General features: G+C 35.2%; 1 protein-coding gene across 2 annotated transcripts; it reads right to left on the bottom strand.

Moving 5' to 3' along the window:
• Positions 1-5,724: 5,724 nt before the first annotated feature.
• LOC131011310 (ras-related protein RABA5a-like) lies at positions 5,725-8,880 on the bottom strand. Of its 2 annotated transcripts, XM_057939087.1 has the most exons (4): positions 8,699-8,880; positions 8,429-8,466; positions 6,519-7,220; positions 5,725-6,269 (listed from the first exon to the last, which is right to left on the bottom strand). In XM_057939087.1, exons 3-4 carry the CDS (start codon positions 6,853-6,855, stop codon positions 5,929-5,931), a joined length of 678 nt encoding a protein of 225 aa, XP_057795070.1. In that variant the 5' UTR covers positions 6,856-7,220; positions 8,429-8,466; positions 8,699-8,880; the 3' UTR covers positions 5,725-5,928. The 2 variants fall into 2 exon arrangements, with proteins under 2 accessions (XP_057795070.1, XP_057795069.1); XM_057939086.1 differs by lacking the exon at positions 8,429-8,466 and having other exon boundaries at positions 8,699-8,834.
• Between the last annotated feature and the right edge of the window lie 6,745 nt (positions 8,881-15,625).

The raw sequence follows: 15,625 nt of genomic DNA, 5'->3' as shown, positions 1-15,625 counted from the left end.
GAAAAGAGGGGATCATGATTTATTTTCGGAGCAACACTCGTAAAATGTAATTATCTCGAAGTATAGTGGAAGAACTCGAAAACACCTGTGGATGTAGGTCTTAATGGCCGAACCACGTAAATCTTGTCTCGATTATTGCTTTTTAGATTAGGTGTTGGTTTCATGCTTCACCAACTGGCGTCGTCTGTGGGAAAATGAGCTAAGACGTGAGTCGAAGTATAGTTCTACGGATCATCATCTCCAGTGAAAAGTTATTTTTCTTTTTCAGCAATTCTTTCTTCGGTAACAGGAAGCCATCGAAGTCGATCTCTCCGAGAAATTATTCTAAAAATGTCAGGAAATTGTGCAATCTTCATTTGAGCAACCGCCATCTGAGAAATCTTAGATCTGCATCTGAAACAAAAGAAGCCCCAGCTCCCATTTCTGAAGCCAAGTCTTTCCTAAATTTGATTTGAATTTTCAAATTCGTGAGAATCGCAGGCCTACATCGTCGTCGCCAACAAAAAGCAAGGACTCCCAATTCTGAATCTCATCGAGATACCTCTGATCCAAATCCCTCCAATCAAAATCCCAGAAGACCATCTCTGCTTCGCCGGACATCGAAGAATGTCGAAGGGCTCATGAACCATTTGTTGATTTCATGAGCAATAATGACTCGCAAGCTATGGGCAGAGGGGAAAACCCCTAATTCCTCAATTAATCTGTATTTTCCCAGCGATTTATGGTAAATCTTAATGATTCTTCATCTTTCTCTGTGTTTCCCAGCAAATCACCGGTAATTTTGGTGGTCAAATTCCAGCAAACATCGATACCTTTTTCTGAGCTCCCAGCGCGAGAAGCCCCAAATTCCTTCTATTTCGATCTTCGGCGAATAATCGTCCGATGAACTCTCTGCTGCCATCATCGGCTCCCGCTATAAGGAGGGCAGAACAGCAATCAGCTCTGCCATGTCTCTCGGCCCTTACTCACTCGTTGGGCTTTCTTTACAAACCAAATCCTCACCGGGATTTGGCTAATCTTTAGCCGTAGAGGCAGATTTTTGCTGGTTCTGCTGCTTAGTTTAGCATTACTAATGTTTCTTTGATAATTATTGCTAAGGAAACTAGGCGAAACACCACTAGAGCACGATGCCGGACATGCGCCGTTGCGTCCAGCCCCTGAACTCCAGTAGCTCAGCCTCTGCACTGATACTTGGTATATTTCTGATCCGTTATGATAGAGCTCTCTTCTAAGCTAAGATTTTAGTGCATTAAATGCGTTGTCCACCAACACGGTGGTCTGGTGTGAGCGATTATTTAAACATTAGGGCTATATGTCTACATTGAAACACGATGATATGTTTATAATATGTTTTATTTAATGGGGCATACGTATTGATATATGGGTCTCCTTGAAGGGATTGTGGTGATGTGAACTTTGGTATTTGCTATACATGCGTACATATTTTTCTTTAATAGAACTTATGGAAGGATTTGAACAATTAGAAGGTGGTGATTGGTGAAACTTATCATGTTTGATAATCTTCTATTCAGTTGGTGATCTCCAGGGTACCCCCACCCCAGGCAGAGTTAGTGAGCCGTGTAATAGGCGACCATTTCGCGCGGTTCGGGGGGCACTTGAGTCAGCCGCCTAGGCCCGATAGCGTCTTGACCCCCATCCAATTTTTGGGCCAATTCCCCCTTCGTACTACCAAAAAATGAGACGAGATTCAACAACCGAAGCTACTGGTAGTCCCGAGGGGAGCGGCATCCTCCTATAAAAAATAGTTAGCAGTACTGAACGAGCGAGTCATCGGTCCGGGGCTTTCAAAACCTATCGAGATCTCAGATAATAGCGAGGCGATGTAGCTAAATAAAGGAAATGTTGCTAAAGCCGGGTTGTTCCATCTCCGGGGATCAGATCAGTCCTCGGGGGCTAGGAGAACTGCTGGTGTGAACTTGTTCCTACCGAGCTAAACCAATCCTGCCTGTAGCTCAAAGCGGTAAACGAACACCTCCGGAATTTCATAGATTTAATCCAATAAGAGAGTATTTAGTCTATCTAGCGTTCGTGCCCTACAACTAGTAGGTCACTAGCTCTTGGCGAGTGAGTGACCTACTAGGCCCAAGACTAAGGCCGAGCAACTTGCTGCTGCAAGATTGGACGTCTATCTATCTCACCACGCCCCCTACTCCTATAAGGTATAAGAGCTGGTAGAAGGAATGCTCTGCTCATCTTTCTCATGGCTCGTTACCGCAGCGCTCGTTCTCAAGGGCAGGATCCTTCTTGAAATAGAGGTCTCACTCTACTTCAAAGAAAATACGACATAGCTTTGCTTTCCATAATCACTGAGATCTTTGGTCACGAGGTCCACAGAGTAAAGTTGAAGAACTCTACGATCCATGGAAGAAAACCCTGCCTATGTATAGGGATAGCAAGGTAACCAGATGTCATATGAAAGAGTCTACCTATGTTCTCGCATCCACCACTCACTTCTTGGCTCCTATTTACGCCCCTCGAGAAAGAAAAATCAAGAAAATGGATGAAGGGGGCCTTTTCCCCGGTTACAAGTAATACAGTTTGTTACAGGTCAATTCAGTTCTAAGCTTGCCTTAGCCTAGTGCTACGTCCTACTCCTACTCCATACCACTGCGGGGAAACCAGTAATCATCAGAATATACAAAACTGGATCCGAAAGGAATGTCATTAAGTGAAGGAGTCCACGTAAGCGTACCTACCTCAGTGCAGTTCAGTCGTAATCTGAATCTCATCGACTCTGGCTTTGTTGATTATTTTAAGTCAGTGAACAAACTTTCATTTGGAATTGTTAGTTGGCCTCTACTTGTTTAAATAACTGAATATGATTGTCTTGTGAGCAAATCTGTATATATATAATTAAGGAAAAGAAACAAAAAAAAAAAAAATCGGCCATTGGATTGATAATTTTGGAGGCTCCAGATTAATTCTTCTTTCTCTACATATTTGTCATTCTCTGTTTAACCTTTCTATATATATATATATATATATATATATATATATAAAAGGGAAGGCTAAAATAAGAACGCTTCTTAAATTATAAATTAGGAACCATTTTCAGCCCTTAGATCATCAAGATCTACGATTGATTCATCACCTTGTTAGATAAATTCATGGTCCTGAGTTCGAATCCCAAATGTAACAAAAAATTATTTTTCGCAATTCATGTCTTTATACAGTTTATTCATGCGTGTTATACATAAAATTCATGCATTTTTGCTGGTTCGTAATTCTTAAAATAAGGGTGGTTTATTGAATAACCGCCCCCTATATATATATATATATATATATATATATATATATATATATATATATATATGGGGGGTGGGTATTTTTCATAGACATATTATGGAAGTGAGTATTTTAATATATTAAGTCTATATATATATATATATATAGGGATAGGTTCAAGAAAGAACCATAAATAAAAAAAGAACGGAGAACCATTTTCAGCCATTCGATCATCAAGATCTACGGTGGATGCATCATCTTGTTGGATGAATATAGAACCTGAGTTCGAATCCTGAAGGGAGCATTTTTTTTAAAAAAAATTAGTGCATTAATTTTAACAGCAAATACATTAATTTTAACAATGAATGCATTAGATTTGATGGTTCTCCCGTTCTCACAAATAATATAGTTCTCTCTAGAACCACACCCTATATATATATATATATATATATATATATATATATATATATATATATATATATGGAAAATGAGTTTTTAACGGTAACTTTTTCCCACCAATTTTCTCTCTCATCTTCTATCAATTTTCTCTCTCTCTCTTCCTACTTAGTTTTTCTCTCTCTTTCTCTTCTTATTTTTTATTTTGATTCTCTTCTAAATATAGTTTAATTCGATTCATAATAAAATATTCAATATACATCTTAAATTAGAGATCGTAATAAGATTTTTAATTTGGTGTAAATATTATCAAAAATAATTTTACAATAAATAAATTATGATAAAATTTAAATTTTAAATTATTTTATTTTCTCTTCATTTAAATTTTAATTTTTTTCTCTCCCTCCTCTTGATGTGAACATACGGTTTTTCCTTCTTCTTTGTAGGAGTATCATTTTTCTTTATTAATTATATATATATATATATAATATCAATTTTTATATTTTTTTTACATATTTTTTAATTATAATAATTATTATTGCGACTAAGAAGAATGAGATTATATTCATTCATTTTAGGACTCTTGTTTTTTCATAAACAAAATTGAAAAAAGTATTAATATTTATATAAATTTGTATAATTACTTACATATTTAAAGAATATAAATTATTATTTGGTTTAAATTTATTTAATTTGTAGTTATGTTTGTCTAAAAATTATTTATTTATTTATATAATCATTTTTGTTATTATTTTTATGTGTATTTAATTTTAGATTGATGTTTATATATATTTAAATGAAATATGATTTAAATTTACTTTTTTAAAAAATTTTAAATTTTTAGTTACATGTTAAATTTTGATATATTGTCGAAATAATTGTGTGATAGTTACATATAAAATAGATTTTATACTATATTTTATGGAATAAAATAGACAGAATATCATAAAATTTGTATTTGTATATGCAGCAATTAGTTTATATAAAAAAAAATCTTAAATTGTGATTTTGTTATCAAAATTATACTTTTTATCCATATAATTTAATTATTTGTATACGATGCTCATTAATTTTTATTTTTTTAGGGTTAACACTTATTAAATTTAATAATATACTCATTGGGTTGATAATATTATTATTATACAATATTTCAAAAAAAAATTAAATAAATAAAAAATCAATTTTTATTATTAACCGATCGAACTAAAAAATAATGATATTTTTACATAATTTATTTAAAAACTATAAAATATAAAAATAATGATCTGTGCATCGCACGGGAGATCATACTAGTAGTAATAAACGCACAATCTTTATGGACGAAAGAAGTATCATAATAGAGAGGCCTACCTCATCTTCTAAAGATGGGTTTGTATGTTACAACCCCCTAAGGTGTCATAATCTACATGTCTCATTACTTTTGGGCATGTAAATTAAGAAATGTGTAAAGTGATTTAGTGAAAATTATTTAAATATTAGGTATAGAGACAGAGAATATGTTGTCAAAAAAGAAATGAGACATTTGTAATGGAATATCTTATTATAGAAAGTGGGACATTTGCAATGGAATGGAAAGAGTACCACTCATCCCATACTTAACTGATGCGGGACGGATCATGACAAACCACCATACTTTCGATTCATTGCCCGTGGCAACCCATACCACCGCCTACCACCTGTGACATCCCATAACACCTTAGGTGGACCAGAGCATAGGGTTGACTCTGATACCATTTGTTACAACACCTTAAGTAGAATTCATTCTCAAAGGACATACTATTAAAGAGAGGATGCTTAAAGTGTTATAAACCACATTGCTTAGCCCATATTTAATCAATGTGGAATGATCGTGCTACTGTGCCAGCTTTTCAAGACAAGGTATATGATTTTTCCCTTCAACATAACAAAGGCCTGCCTTGGATTATATTGGACTGGACCACCCTGCTTTGTTGTATTTGTACTTTATTATAATTCACCTTGCTTTCGCAAGAGGAGAAGTTTGTGGCAGCTATTCACATAATACATGTTTCCTAAAAATGTATTATTAGATAAAGGTAATTTACACATTATAAGGAGAAAAAATTAAAAATAAAATTGTTTTTCACAATATTAATAGTACAATTAGAGAAGGGGCTTATGAACCAAAAAGTTGAAAAAGTTTCATAACCCCTCCAAGTCATATACACTTTCCAGTACACAAATAAGAGGCCTACGCTTTTGAGATGGAGTGAAATGATCAGAATTCGACCATGGAAATTTAAATATAATGATTCCATAGAATGAAAATCAATGTGAACAACACCAACCTGTTTTAGTTCCTTCATCTGCTGCTTCCTGCTTTTCATTATTCTGTAAAATTACAGTTTTCCCATTTGCCAGCCAGCCGGCGCCTTTATGGTTCAGGTCCTGAGATTGCATTACTTTCCTACTTAAAATGCTAAATATTTCTCTCACAACCGTCTCAAAGGCCGCAGCCACATTCGACGAAGCTAGAGCTGATGTTTCTACAAAGAACAGACCCCGTGCCTCAGCCAAGGCCTTGCCTTCGCCAGTTGTCACCTCTCGTGCATCTCTAAGATCGGACTTGTTTCCCACCAGTATCGTCACCACATTCATGTCCGAGTGAGCTGTTCAAGTTTCAACCATTCTCATCAGACCACGAATTCAAGCTATACAGGCAAACATATCAATATCAGCAAGTAATGCACTTGAGCATCAATCGGAAAAGAATAAAAGCAATAAAGGAAAGTACTGTTTCCAAGCAATTTCAATATATCACGTAACATATTAGCCCTACCTGTGTATGAATCCTAATAGGAATACAAACTTGCAAGGAAATAGAAACAGAAATAGTTCATGACTGTCACATTGCTTACTCTGGAGTTCGTTAAGCCATCTGCTGACACTTTCAAAAGTCTGGCGTCTGCTGATGTCATACACCACGAGGGCTCCGACTGCACCTCTATAATACGCAGATGTCACAGCCCGAAACCGCTCCTGCCCAGCTGTGTCCCAGATCTGAGCCTTAACTTCCTTACCACTGATGTTCATCTTTTGGGTCTGGAATTCTACTCCGATAGTAGATTTTGAATTAGGGTAAAACTCATCTCTAGCAAATCTAGCAAGCAAATTAGATTTACCAACAGCTGAATCACCAATCAAAACAATCTTAAAAAGATAATCCTCATTTTGTTCATCCTCCATATAGGCCATGTTCAACCACCCTTTCAATGTCCCGAGCACAAAGCCATAGTTTGCAATGTATATATACTGAAAGAATATAGGGACTGTTGTGAATGCTTGATACTGAAGAATACACTGTTCACAGTTGGAAAAGAGAATGAAGACTAGAGGAAGGAATATAAAGGCACTCGGAGGAAGCTTTGTTTGTAGGTAAGGTATATGGAAACAAAGAGCAGCAACTAGAAGGAAGGAATCTTCGATAATATTGTTGGCATATATAAGATGAAGATAAGCCGATCTGTAATTACTCTTTCTTGTGTTACCACCTCATGTATTGTAGCAGGTAAACTTTTCATTTTCAAGATTCCAGTCTGGACATCGAGCAAAGTTGAAAGCTGAAGGCACCAGAACCATCAAGTTAGCATAAGAAATGAAAAATCCCAACAATGGCGTATAATACAAGATAAAAATGAATTTGAGCATAACAAAAGAAAAAGGAATTGCTATACCTCTCAAAGAGATCAGATACTCCGAAGTTTACCTACCTATAGTGTGTAATATATAAAAAAGAGCATAATAACAGCAAACATTTTATCTTGTGTATCGATGTAAACAGAAGTTGAGATGGGGATAGGTGGGCAACGAATCTGAGCATAGAACATATGCTATAATTTGTGAAAATTGCTACTTAGGTAAATAAGTCCCATAAATCAAAGCATGATATTGATACACGAGCTAAGCTTTGCTGTATTTGAATAGCATTGTTCTACATTCCTAGTATACGGAACTAGTGGGAAAGGTTATTTGGTATAGATTTCTTGGACCAAAATGCAATCAAATTAATCATAGTTCGTCAAACTGGTTTCACACATACGAAGCAACTACAAGTTAATGACGAGAAGCCATTAGATCGATTTAACACAAATATCTCATAGAGCAACTATTTCAAACGAACTAAGATCCAATATACTCGCACTACACAATTTAGATGGATAAAATGCAAACACTTTTGAGCACAAATGGCATCGTGGAAAGTACGAATCAGTTAAGAACAGATTACACAAAACTACACATCTCCAAGAACAAAACACTCAAAGTTTTGCACTTCGTTTGATCATTTAATACGCTCAATGATTAACATATTACACTGACTTGCTATGCATTCAATAAAATAGTAGGAATGCTAGGATAGATCTCAGAAATTGGAACACATATCAATCCACTAAAATTTCGAATGATCCTTTAACCAATTCGATCTCAAACTAAAAATCCAACACCACATTCTAACAATAAGAACACTCGTTAAGAATAATATCATCGCCGTTGAATCGTATGTTAGAAGCAAAAAAAGTGCTAAAAGAGTATTCTAATACATTTTCAAGAAAAATAAATAAATTAGCATTTCCACCCCTCTCCACTCAAATTCAATTGTCTGTTGACCAAAAAAAAAACTTCAACACTTTCATCTATTAGAGAAGTAACCAAAAATGCTTGAGAGATACATTTCCAATCAAATTCCACAGCAGCAGACACAAGCACAAGAGAGGGAGAGAGAACTGTACATAAAAGGCAAAGCAAAGAAAAAGGAAATACAAAAACATACCCAGTCAGCCGAGGCCACGCTTTCCCCTATTTTTAGAACTGTGTGATCAAGTCAAAAGCAGATCAAAATGAAGAAAGATACAGAAAAAGCAAGCAAGCAATACGATAGAAGAAATAGATGGAAAGTGAAATGTTTTTGGAGTTTGAGATGCAGATTTTTGAAACGCGAGAAGAGAGAGAAAGCAGATTTGAAGTTGTTGAGAGAGTAGAAACATACAAATGGGTGATGAGGAAAGATGTAGTAATATTATAATGAAGAGAAGAAGCTTACATGAAAGATCTTGGGCGAGATCAATCACTCAACCGTCAAACATTTATATGGTGGGGTGCCATTTCCATAGCTAGGGAGCTATAGGTAATAAGACAGATGCAGAAAAGGAAAGTCCCCTCTCATTACAGAATACAGATGGACATTTACTTCGTATCATCGGTTTTTACAGAAAACGACATATCACTAATTCACTCTATAATATGTGTACTTTTAGGATGTTTTTGGTACTTAGGATAAGATAAACGGTGATAAATTCAATCAATCTTACATAATGTGATATTATTATTATTTATATATATTTGATAGATAAAATATGATTTTATAATAATTAATAGAAGCAATATACCCGCATGACCATTTTGAAGAAAGAAACACAATATTTGACCACTAATTGAAAAAATACAAAATCTGACAATTTTTTACGTTTTATGACTGTTTTGCCCTTAATTAGGGCGAACCAAATTCGGGTCGGATTCGGGTTTGCGTGCGGGTTATGCCACAGTGTTGCACGAATGATACTCATGGTCATATTAGTGCCATACGAATGGTATTTAAGGTCATATTATTATTATTAATGTCATATACCTGTGTGTTGATATTATTTAGATAGGTACAGTTATATGACAATTTTGAACACTTCCCCGTATGGTTTAGATTCTCCATTTATAGTTTAGATCTCCTATTTAGTGTGCTGCACGAATGGTACTTATGGCCATATTAATGTCATTAGGTGCCATATACTCTCTTATGTAAAGTTGCATAAATACCCCCTCCATTTTTCTTTGAAATTTTCGAAAATTGTGGGTCTTTACCCTTCAAAAATTTTTCTTTTTCTTTCCTTAAATTGGGGTGAAAAATGAGATCTATGTGATGTTTGGTGATGATTGATGTGTGTTGTGAAAGGCTATGCCTTGAGATGCAAAAATTGATTGAGTTTAGTTTACCCAAAATTGGCAAATTTTGAGTTGATGCTTTAAATGATGAATTGGTGATGAGAATGAGTCTATGAGATGTCTAAGATGATAATTGATGGATTAAATTGAGGATATGAAGTTAATTGATGACTTTGATGTGAGTTAGTTTGATAAAATTAGGGATATGTGCATCTATGCCCTAAATTGTCAATTGATGGTTTATATGTGAGATTAAATGGTTAAATGCTTTAAATGATGAATTGATGATGAGAATGAGTCTATGTACGAGGTGTAATAGTATCCAAGGCTGAGCTGAGCCTTTAATTTCGGGCTTTTAACTATCTCTTACTTAACTACCAAACAAAGTGTAATGGGTTGTTTATAACACAATATGCCCTTAACGCACAAGTTAAACACACTCATAATGTCTTAATCAATGTACTTGCAGAGACACAAATAACTTGTTGTCAGAAAAGTAGGTTGCCATCGGGCGACAAGCTACTTTTTCGATTGAAAATTTTAATTTACTATAAACAAAGTAGCTTGTCGGTCGAAATAAGTAGGTTGTCGCCTGAGTGGCAACCTACTTTTCCGACAACAAGCTATTTTTTCTTACACTTTTCTTACACAATGTACTTGTGTCAGAAAAGTGTAATACTTTACACAGAAAATGATGTAAAGCCATCAAGATAATTTCGACCATTCACTTTAATTTGGGCATAGTATCAAATTTTTAAAAAAATGAGAATTTATATTAGAAGTTATAAATATGGGCATTTTTATCCATTAACACATTATTAACCCTATTGCTACAGTATCACCCATCAATTCACAGTACACAAAATCTACCCTCACCCAGCTTAACCTCTGCAAGATATCCGGCGGAAAGGGGCGGCGGCGGTTGTCCTTTTTTGGTTGAGGGCTTGTTCTATAACAAAGGAAGGGAGGGTGGTCGGGCTTGTTCGCGGCAGTGCAAAAATTTTGTTGGGGTGAGGGGAAGGGGGTCTTGCCTCATGAGGGTGCAATTTTTTTTATATATCTAGGTGATGAGGAGTGGGTTCATTGTCTTCTTCCTAGTAGGGTGGGGGCGTGGGGGGTTAATTCTTCTCTTTTTGGGTGGGGTGGAGGGCTTGTCAGTAGCGGCACAACAATTGAGGGAGGGGGAAGGGGGCAAGAAGTGGTGGTGGTATGATCTGAGTGTTATGTTCGGGTGGGGAATTGCTCTGACTATTGTGTGCATGTGTGCGTCCAATTTTGGTGGGGGGGGATGATCCGAGTGTTGTGTTTGGGTGGGGAATTTCTCCGACTGTTGTGTAGTTGTGGAGAGGTTGGAAGGACATTCTGTAACACCCCAATTTTCATAAACTTTACAATTTAAAAAAAATTTAGAGAACAAAAGATAGTAAAATAATAATTTCTTAATTTATAAGGAAAATTTTAAACTAATTTAAAAATCCATTTGCCAAACTAAGTAGTATCATAAAAGCAAAATAAAACTTAATGAGTTCAACTAAAATGTTCAATGTAAAATCCTTATCCCTAGTCATTCTCCACTTCCATGGCCACTTCGACTCTGAAACTGCAAAACTGAAAATATAAGGGGTGAGCATATTGAAAAATATACTCAGTGAGGAACATAACAAATATCCATATACATCACATATATAATCAAAACACGTTATCATACTTGCAAACATACGCCAAGAGACCGGAGCCCCTTGACAAACATAATCATAGTTTGAGTCGATGGCTTAAGTCCCATGACCAAACACATACATAAATCAATGGCTTAGGTCCCATGATCGATCAATGGCTTAGGTCCCATGATTAGGGGTGTCTAAACGGGATGCGGGTATCGGGTATACCGTCCCGACCCCGATACCCGACCGGGTACCGGGTACCCGATACCCGCAATTCACGGGAACCGGATCGGGATCGGGATTCATGCTTTGAAATTCCGCGGGTATCGGGTATACTCGTCGGGTACCGGGTATACCCGGATACCCGCTAATATTATTAATTTAATATAAATTTTATATTTTTATTAATTTTTAATAATAGTAAAACTAAAAATAAAATCCCTACCTTAAATAACTACTGTAACTACTGTACAGTAGCGTGAAATTGAAACTCCCTCCCACCCGTAGATAAATTGAATGAAATTTAATTCCATTTTATTTGATTTTCTGTAAATAATGACGGATAAAGCAAGGATTTGGTTTACGATTCTACAAACTTTAATTCCATTTTATTTGTAAGAACTAAGAAGCATTAATGTAATATATCTTAGTGCACATGACTAGTAAATAGCAATCTTCCAAAGAGCTAGCTTCTATTTGATTTACGGTATTATAATAATCTTCCAATTACAAGTGCAATTCTTGTTATTTGATTTTTTCCAGTTTTCTTGTTATTCCCCAAATATACGAACTAATAACTGCTAAAGAGTGAATTAAAAGTTACATATAATTAATCGAAAAACAAAGGGAAAAAAAATCGAAGAACATGCGGGTATGCGGGTACCCTAATACCCGCATCGGGTATTAGGGTACCCGACTGTAATTGCGGGACGGGTATCGGGTGGGAGTTTTACTCAAAAGTCGGGGTCGGGTACCCGCAAATTTCGGGTAGGGTACCCGACCCGCCCCGTTTAGACACCCCTACCCATGATCACACATAACATAGATCAATGGCTTAGGTACCATGATCGCACATAACATAGATCAATGGCTTAGGTCCCATGATCGCACATAACATAGATCAATGGCTTAGATTCCATGATCTCACATAATATCATAGTCATAAGATGCACGTAAACAAGTAATCAAGCGCGATAATAAAAATATATATAACTATATGAATAAGCGTAAAATCCCTCACCTTAAAATCGCTTTGGAAAACTTTACGAATCGTTAGTGCTCAAAATAAAAACTCCACTATGCGTACAAACAAAGAAATTAAAGAAACAAATATATCAGAGCTTTTTTTTCTGTGTTGTTATGCGCATGTGACCTATATATATATACAAGTTTTTGGGAAAAGTAATGATAATCGAGAATTTGATTTGAGTAAATCCCTTTGATCACTCAAATATATATACGTATTTATATACTATAATATAAAGAATTTGTTTAGTGAAATATTACTATTTTAAGCTATATTCCAAATACAGATTAATCTAATTATTAAAACTAATCATAACAGAATAAGAATTAACTAAATATTTAAATAGCCTCCCATTCATATAGACCATTCGATCAATGCGCAATGTAAAAAAAAAAAAACTACAATTGAGACATCAATCCAAATCTAAAATTTAAAGAACAAAAGCATTAAATAAATTTTCTTTCGTATACATACATATAATGATTGCCTACATATATTTCTTTTATCTATGTGTTCGATTAAGAGTAAGTAACTATACATATTAACCTAATCTATAAAGGATTGCCACAAATCTATTTTTATTAGAATAATCACTATAATAATAATAATAATAATAATAATAATAATAATAATAATAATAATAATAATAATAATAATAATAATAATAATAATAATAATAAAATTAATGGTGCATATCTACATCGATCATGTAATTATTTAAAAAAATAATAAACTATACAAGAAAAATACTAATAATTCAACTTATATATAAATCTAAATATTTGGGATGTTACACATTCGGTATTGATGAAAGAAAAAACTGGTATAAATTCGCTATCCTTTGAGTGTTGTGCATTTTGGTGTTTTGGAGGGAAGGGGGGTGGGGGAAGGGAGGAAAGGGGAGAGGCGCCGATTGTACTAGCTCGGCGGTTGCACGAGTTCATTTTGAGGTTGGGGGACGACGACCGAGGGTTACGATATAACCTCTTTTTTTATCTTTTATCTTAAAATACTTTTCAATTTATATAAGGTTAAAATCATCAATTAAACTAATTTAATTTATAGTTGTAATATTTCTATCAGGCAATAATATTAATTAGAGAGCACTTTTGAAATAGCCATTTTGAAGAGGGATATTTGGTCACTAATTGAAAAAACATAAAATCTGGTCATTTATTACGTGTAAAGACTGTTTTTGTCGCAGCCCGATCCCGACGCTAATGATAGCGGGGTACGAGTATCGATACGACTATTTTAAAATAATAAAAGACAAGAATAATATATTGAACATCAAGCGAAAGCTCGCATGAAAAAGTGTTAAGGAAATCTTCATAAATCAACTCCAGGGGTATAAACGTCAATATCGTCATAACTCCATAAATATTGGGAATTTCAAGAACAAAAACAAAACGGGTATAGCTCATTTTTCATAAGGAATCATAATATGCAGAGTATCGCAGCAAAAGGCGAATCGATTATATGTATGAAGACATATAACCGCGAGTGAATTGCTTAATTTCAAAAGAAAAACAAAGTATTTCAATTATCAAGACTCTATCAATCATAAAGGCAAAACAATAATATAATACATCGATTGAAACGTTTCCCCCACCAGCACCAGACCAATCTCGCTCCCTGCTTAGCCTGCACATTTAGAAATACATGCAGGGCGTGAGTACATAATACTCAGTGGGCAAACGCCGAAAAATAAGAAAGGTGCTCTTAGAGCTATAGGTTTGAAACTTGCCACATCTCAGCAATACACAGGAATAAAGTTAGCGTAAATGAATCTGTGCATGCAGTTTTTAATAAACATGTCATCATAAAGAAACGATAGCGCTATCAAAGTACTCATCATGTATGTATCACATCTACAACTCATCATCATCAAAGGTACTGAGAAGTAGGCCTCCCTCTCAAGTACCGTGACCGGCCGACCCGAAGACGGCTCACAGTCACCTCTGTGCACAAAATCCCGCTTGTGGCAGGACCGAATTCGTATCATCTCATCAGTAGAGGGTAACATACAAGCTCAACATCAAAAATTGGCAAGTCAAACAATTCTCAAACATTATTTATCTCAAAACATTTGATAAACTCATAACATCATCAAATCATTTTAGAAAGCTCGAATGATATACGTATACTCAAAATATTGCTCACCTGAAGTCCTTCGCTTAGTTTCGGAAAGAAAACGGGCGATTTACTTCTTCGTCTCGCTCGGCCTTCATAAACCATCATCATCGTCATCGAAGGTTCATGTGATAAAACAAACCTTAGTTAGAACTCATTACTAAACTCAAACTTGTCTCAACGATAACTCATCACTCATCTTCTATTTACCCAAAAACATCTCGATCCCTAAGTATACTTAACTTCTAAGGATTCACAAATCCTATTCTCGACCTATCTCTCAACTCGGATCAAACTCATAGCAAAAGCACATAAACAAGCATAATCACATAAGCATATCAAAACACACATTGACAAGTCACAAACCAGCTTCACTCTGCACTGACTCGAGCTAAAAACGTCACCAGACTCGGCACAGAACTCCACTGGAGTCGTGACCTATGCCATTTGAAACCTTTTTGAGTCTAGTTTCATTCAAAAAAAAGTAGGATTAAGTATTTAGGAGATATGACTGTTTTACTACAGTCTACCATATTCGGCAGTTTTGAGCAATCGAAATATTTTATTTTTGAAAAATAGTAAACGTTGCCGAAAATATTTGAAATTTGGTGGGTACTTATCTAAGACACTCATGTCTCAACAATAAAATTTGGACTCCAATAAGTTAGGGAAAGATACTGGAAAATGCGACTCTATTGGCTACTCACCGAATATTTTGGCAGGACATAGCAGTTTTGGTTTTACATTTTATAAAAATAGTAAACGAAGTCCAAATGACTTGAACTTTTACTGGTATGCTCAAGACTCTCATATAAACGTGTCATAAAATTTTCAAGGTGTTTGGGTAACAAAAACCCTTCGAAATCAGTAGGTCAGTGCGTCACGAAAAACATCTCCCGAACACACAAGCAAACATGCTCAACTCTACACTTCTTCAATGAAAACTCCTCAAAACTCAACTTAAGCACTTATAGCACTCAAAAATATTCAAGCA

This window comes from Salvia miltiorrhiza, chromosome 2 (genome assembly GCF_028751815.1).
Source record: "Salvia miltiorrhiza cultivar Shanhuang (shh) chromosome 2, IMPLAD_Smil_shh, whole genome shotgun sequence".
In the NCBI taxonomy this organism is placed as follows: Eukaryota; Viridiplantae; Streptophyta; class Magnoliopsida; order Lamiales; family Lamiaceae; genus Salvia; species Salvia miltiorrhiza.
This window is presented reverse-complemented; position numbering and strand designations above follow the sequence as displayed.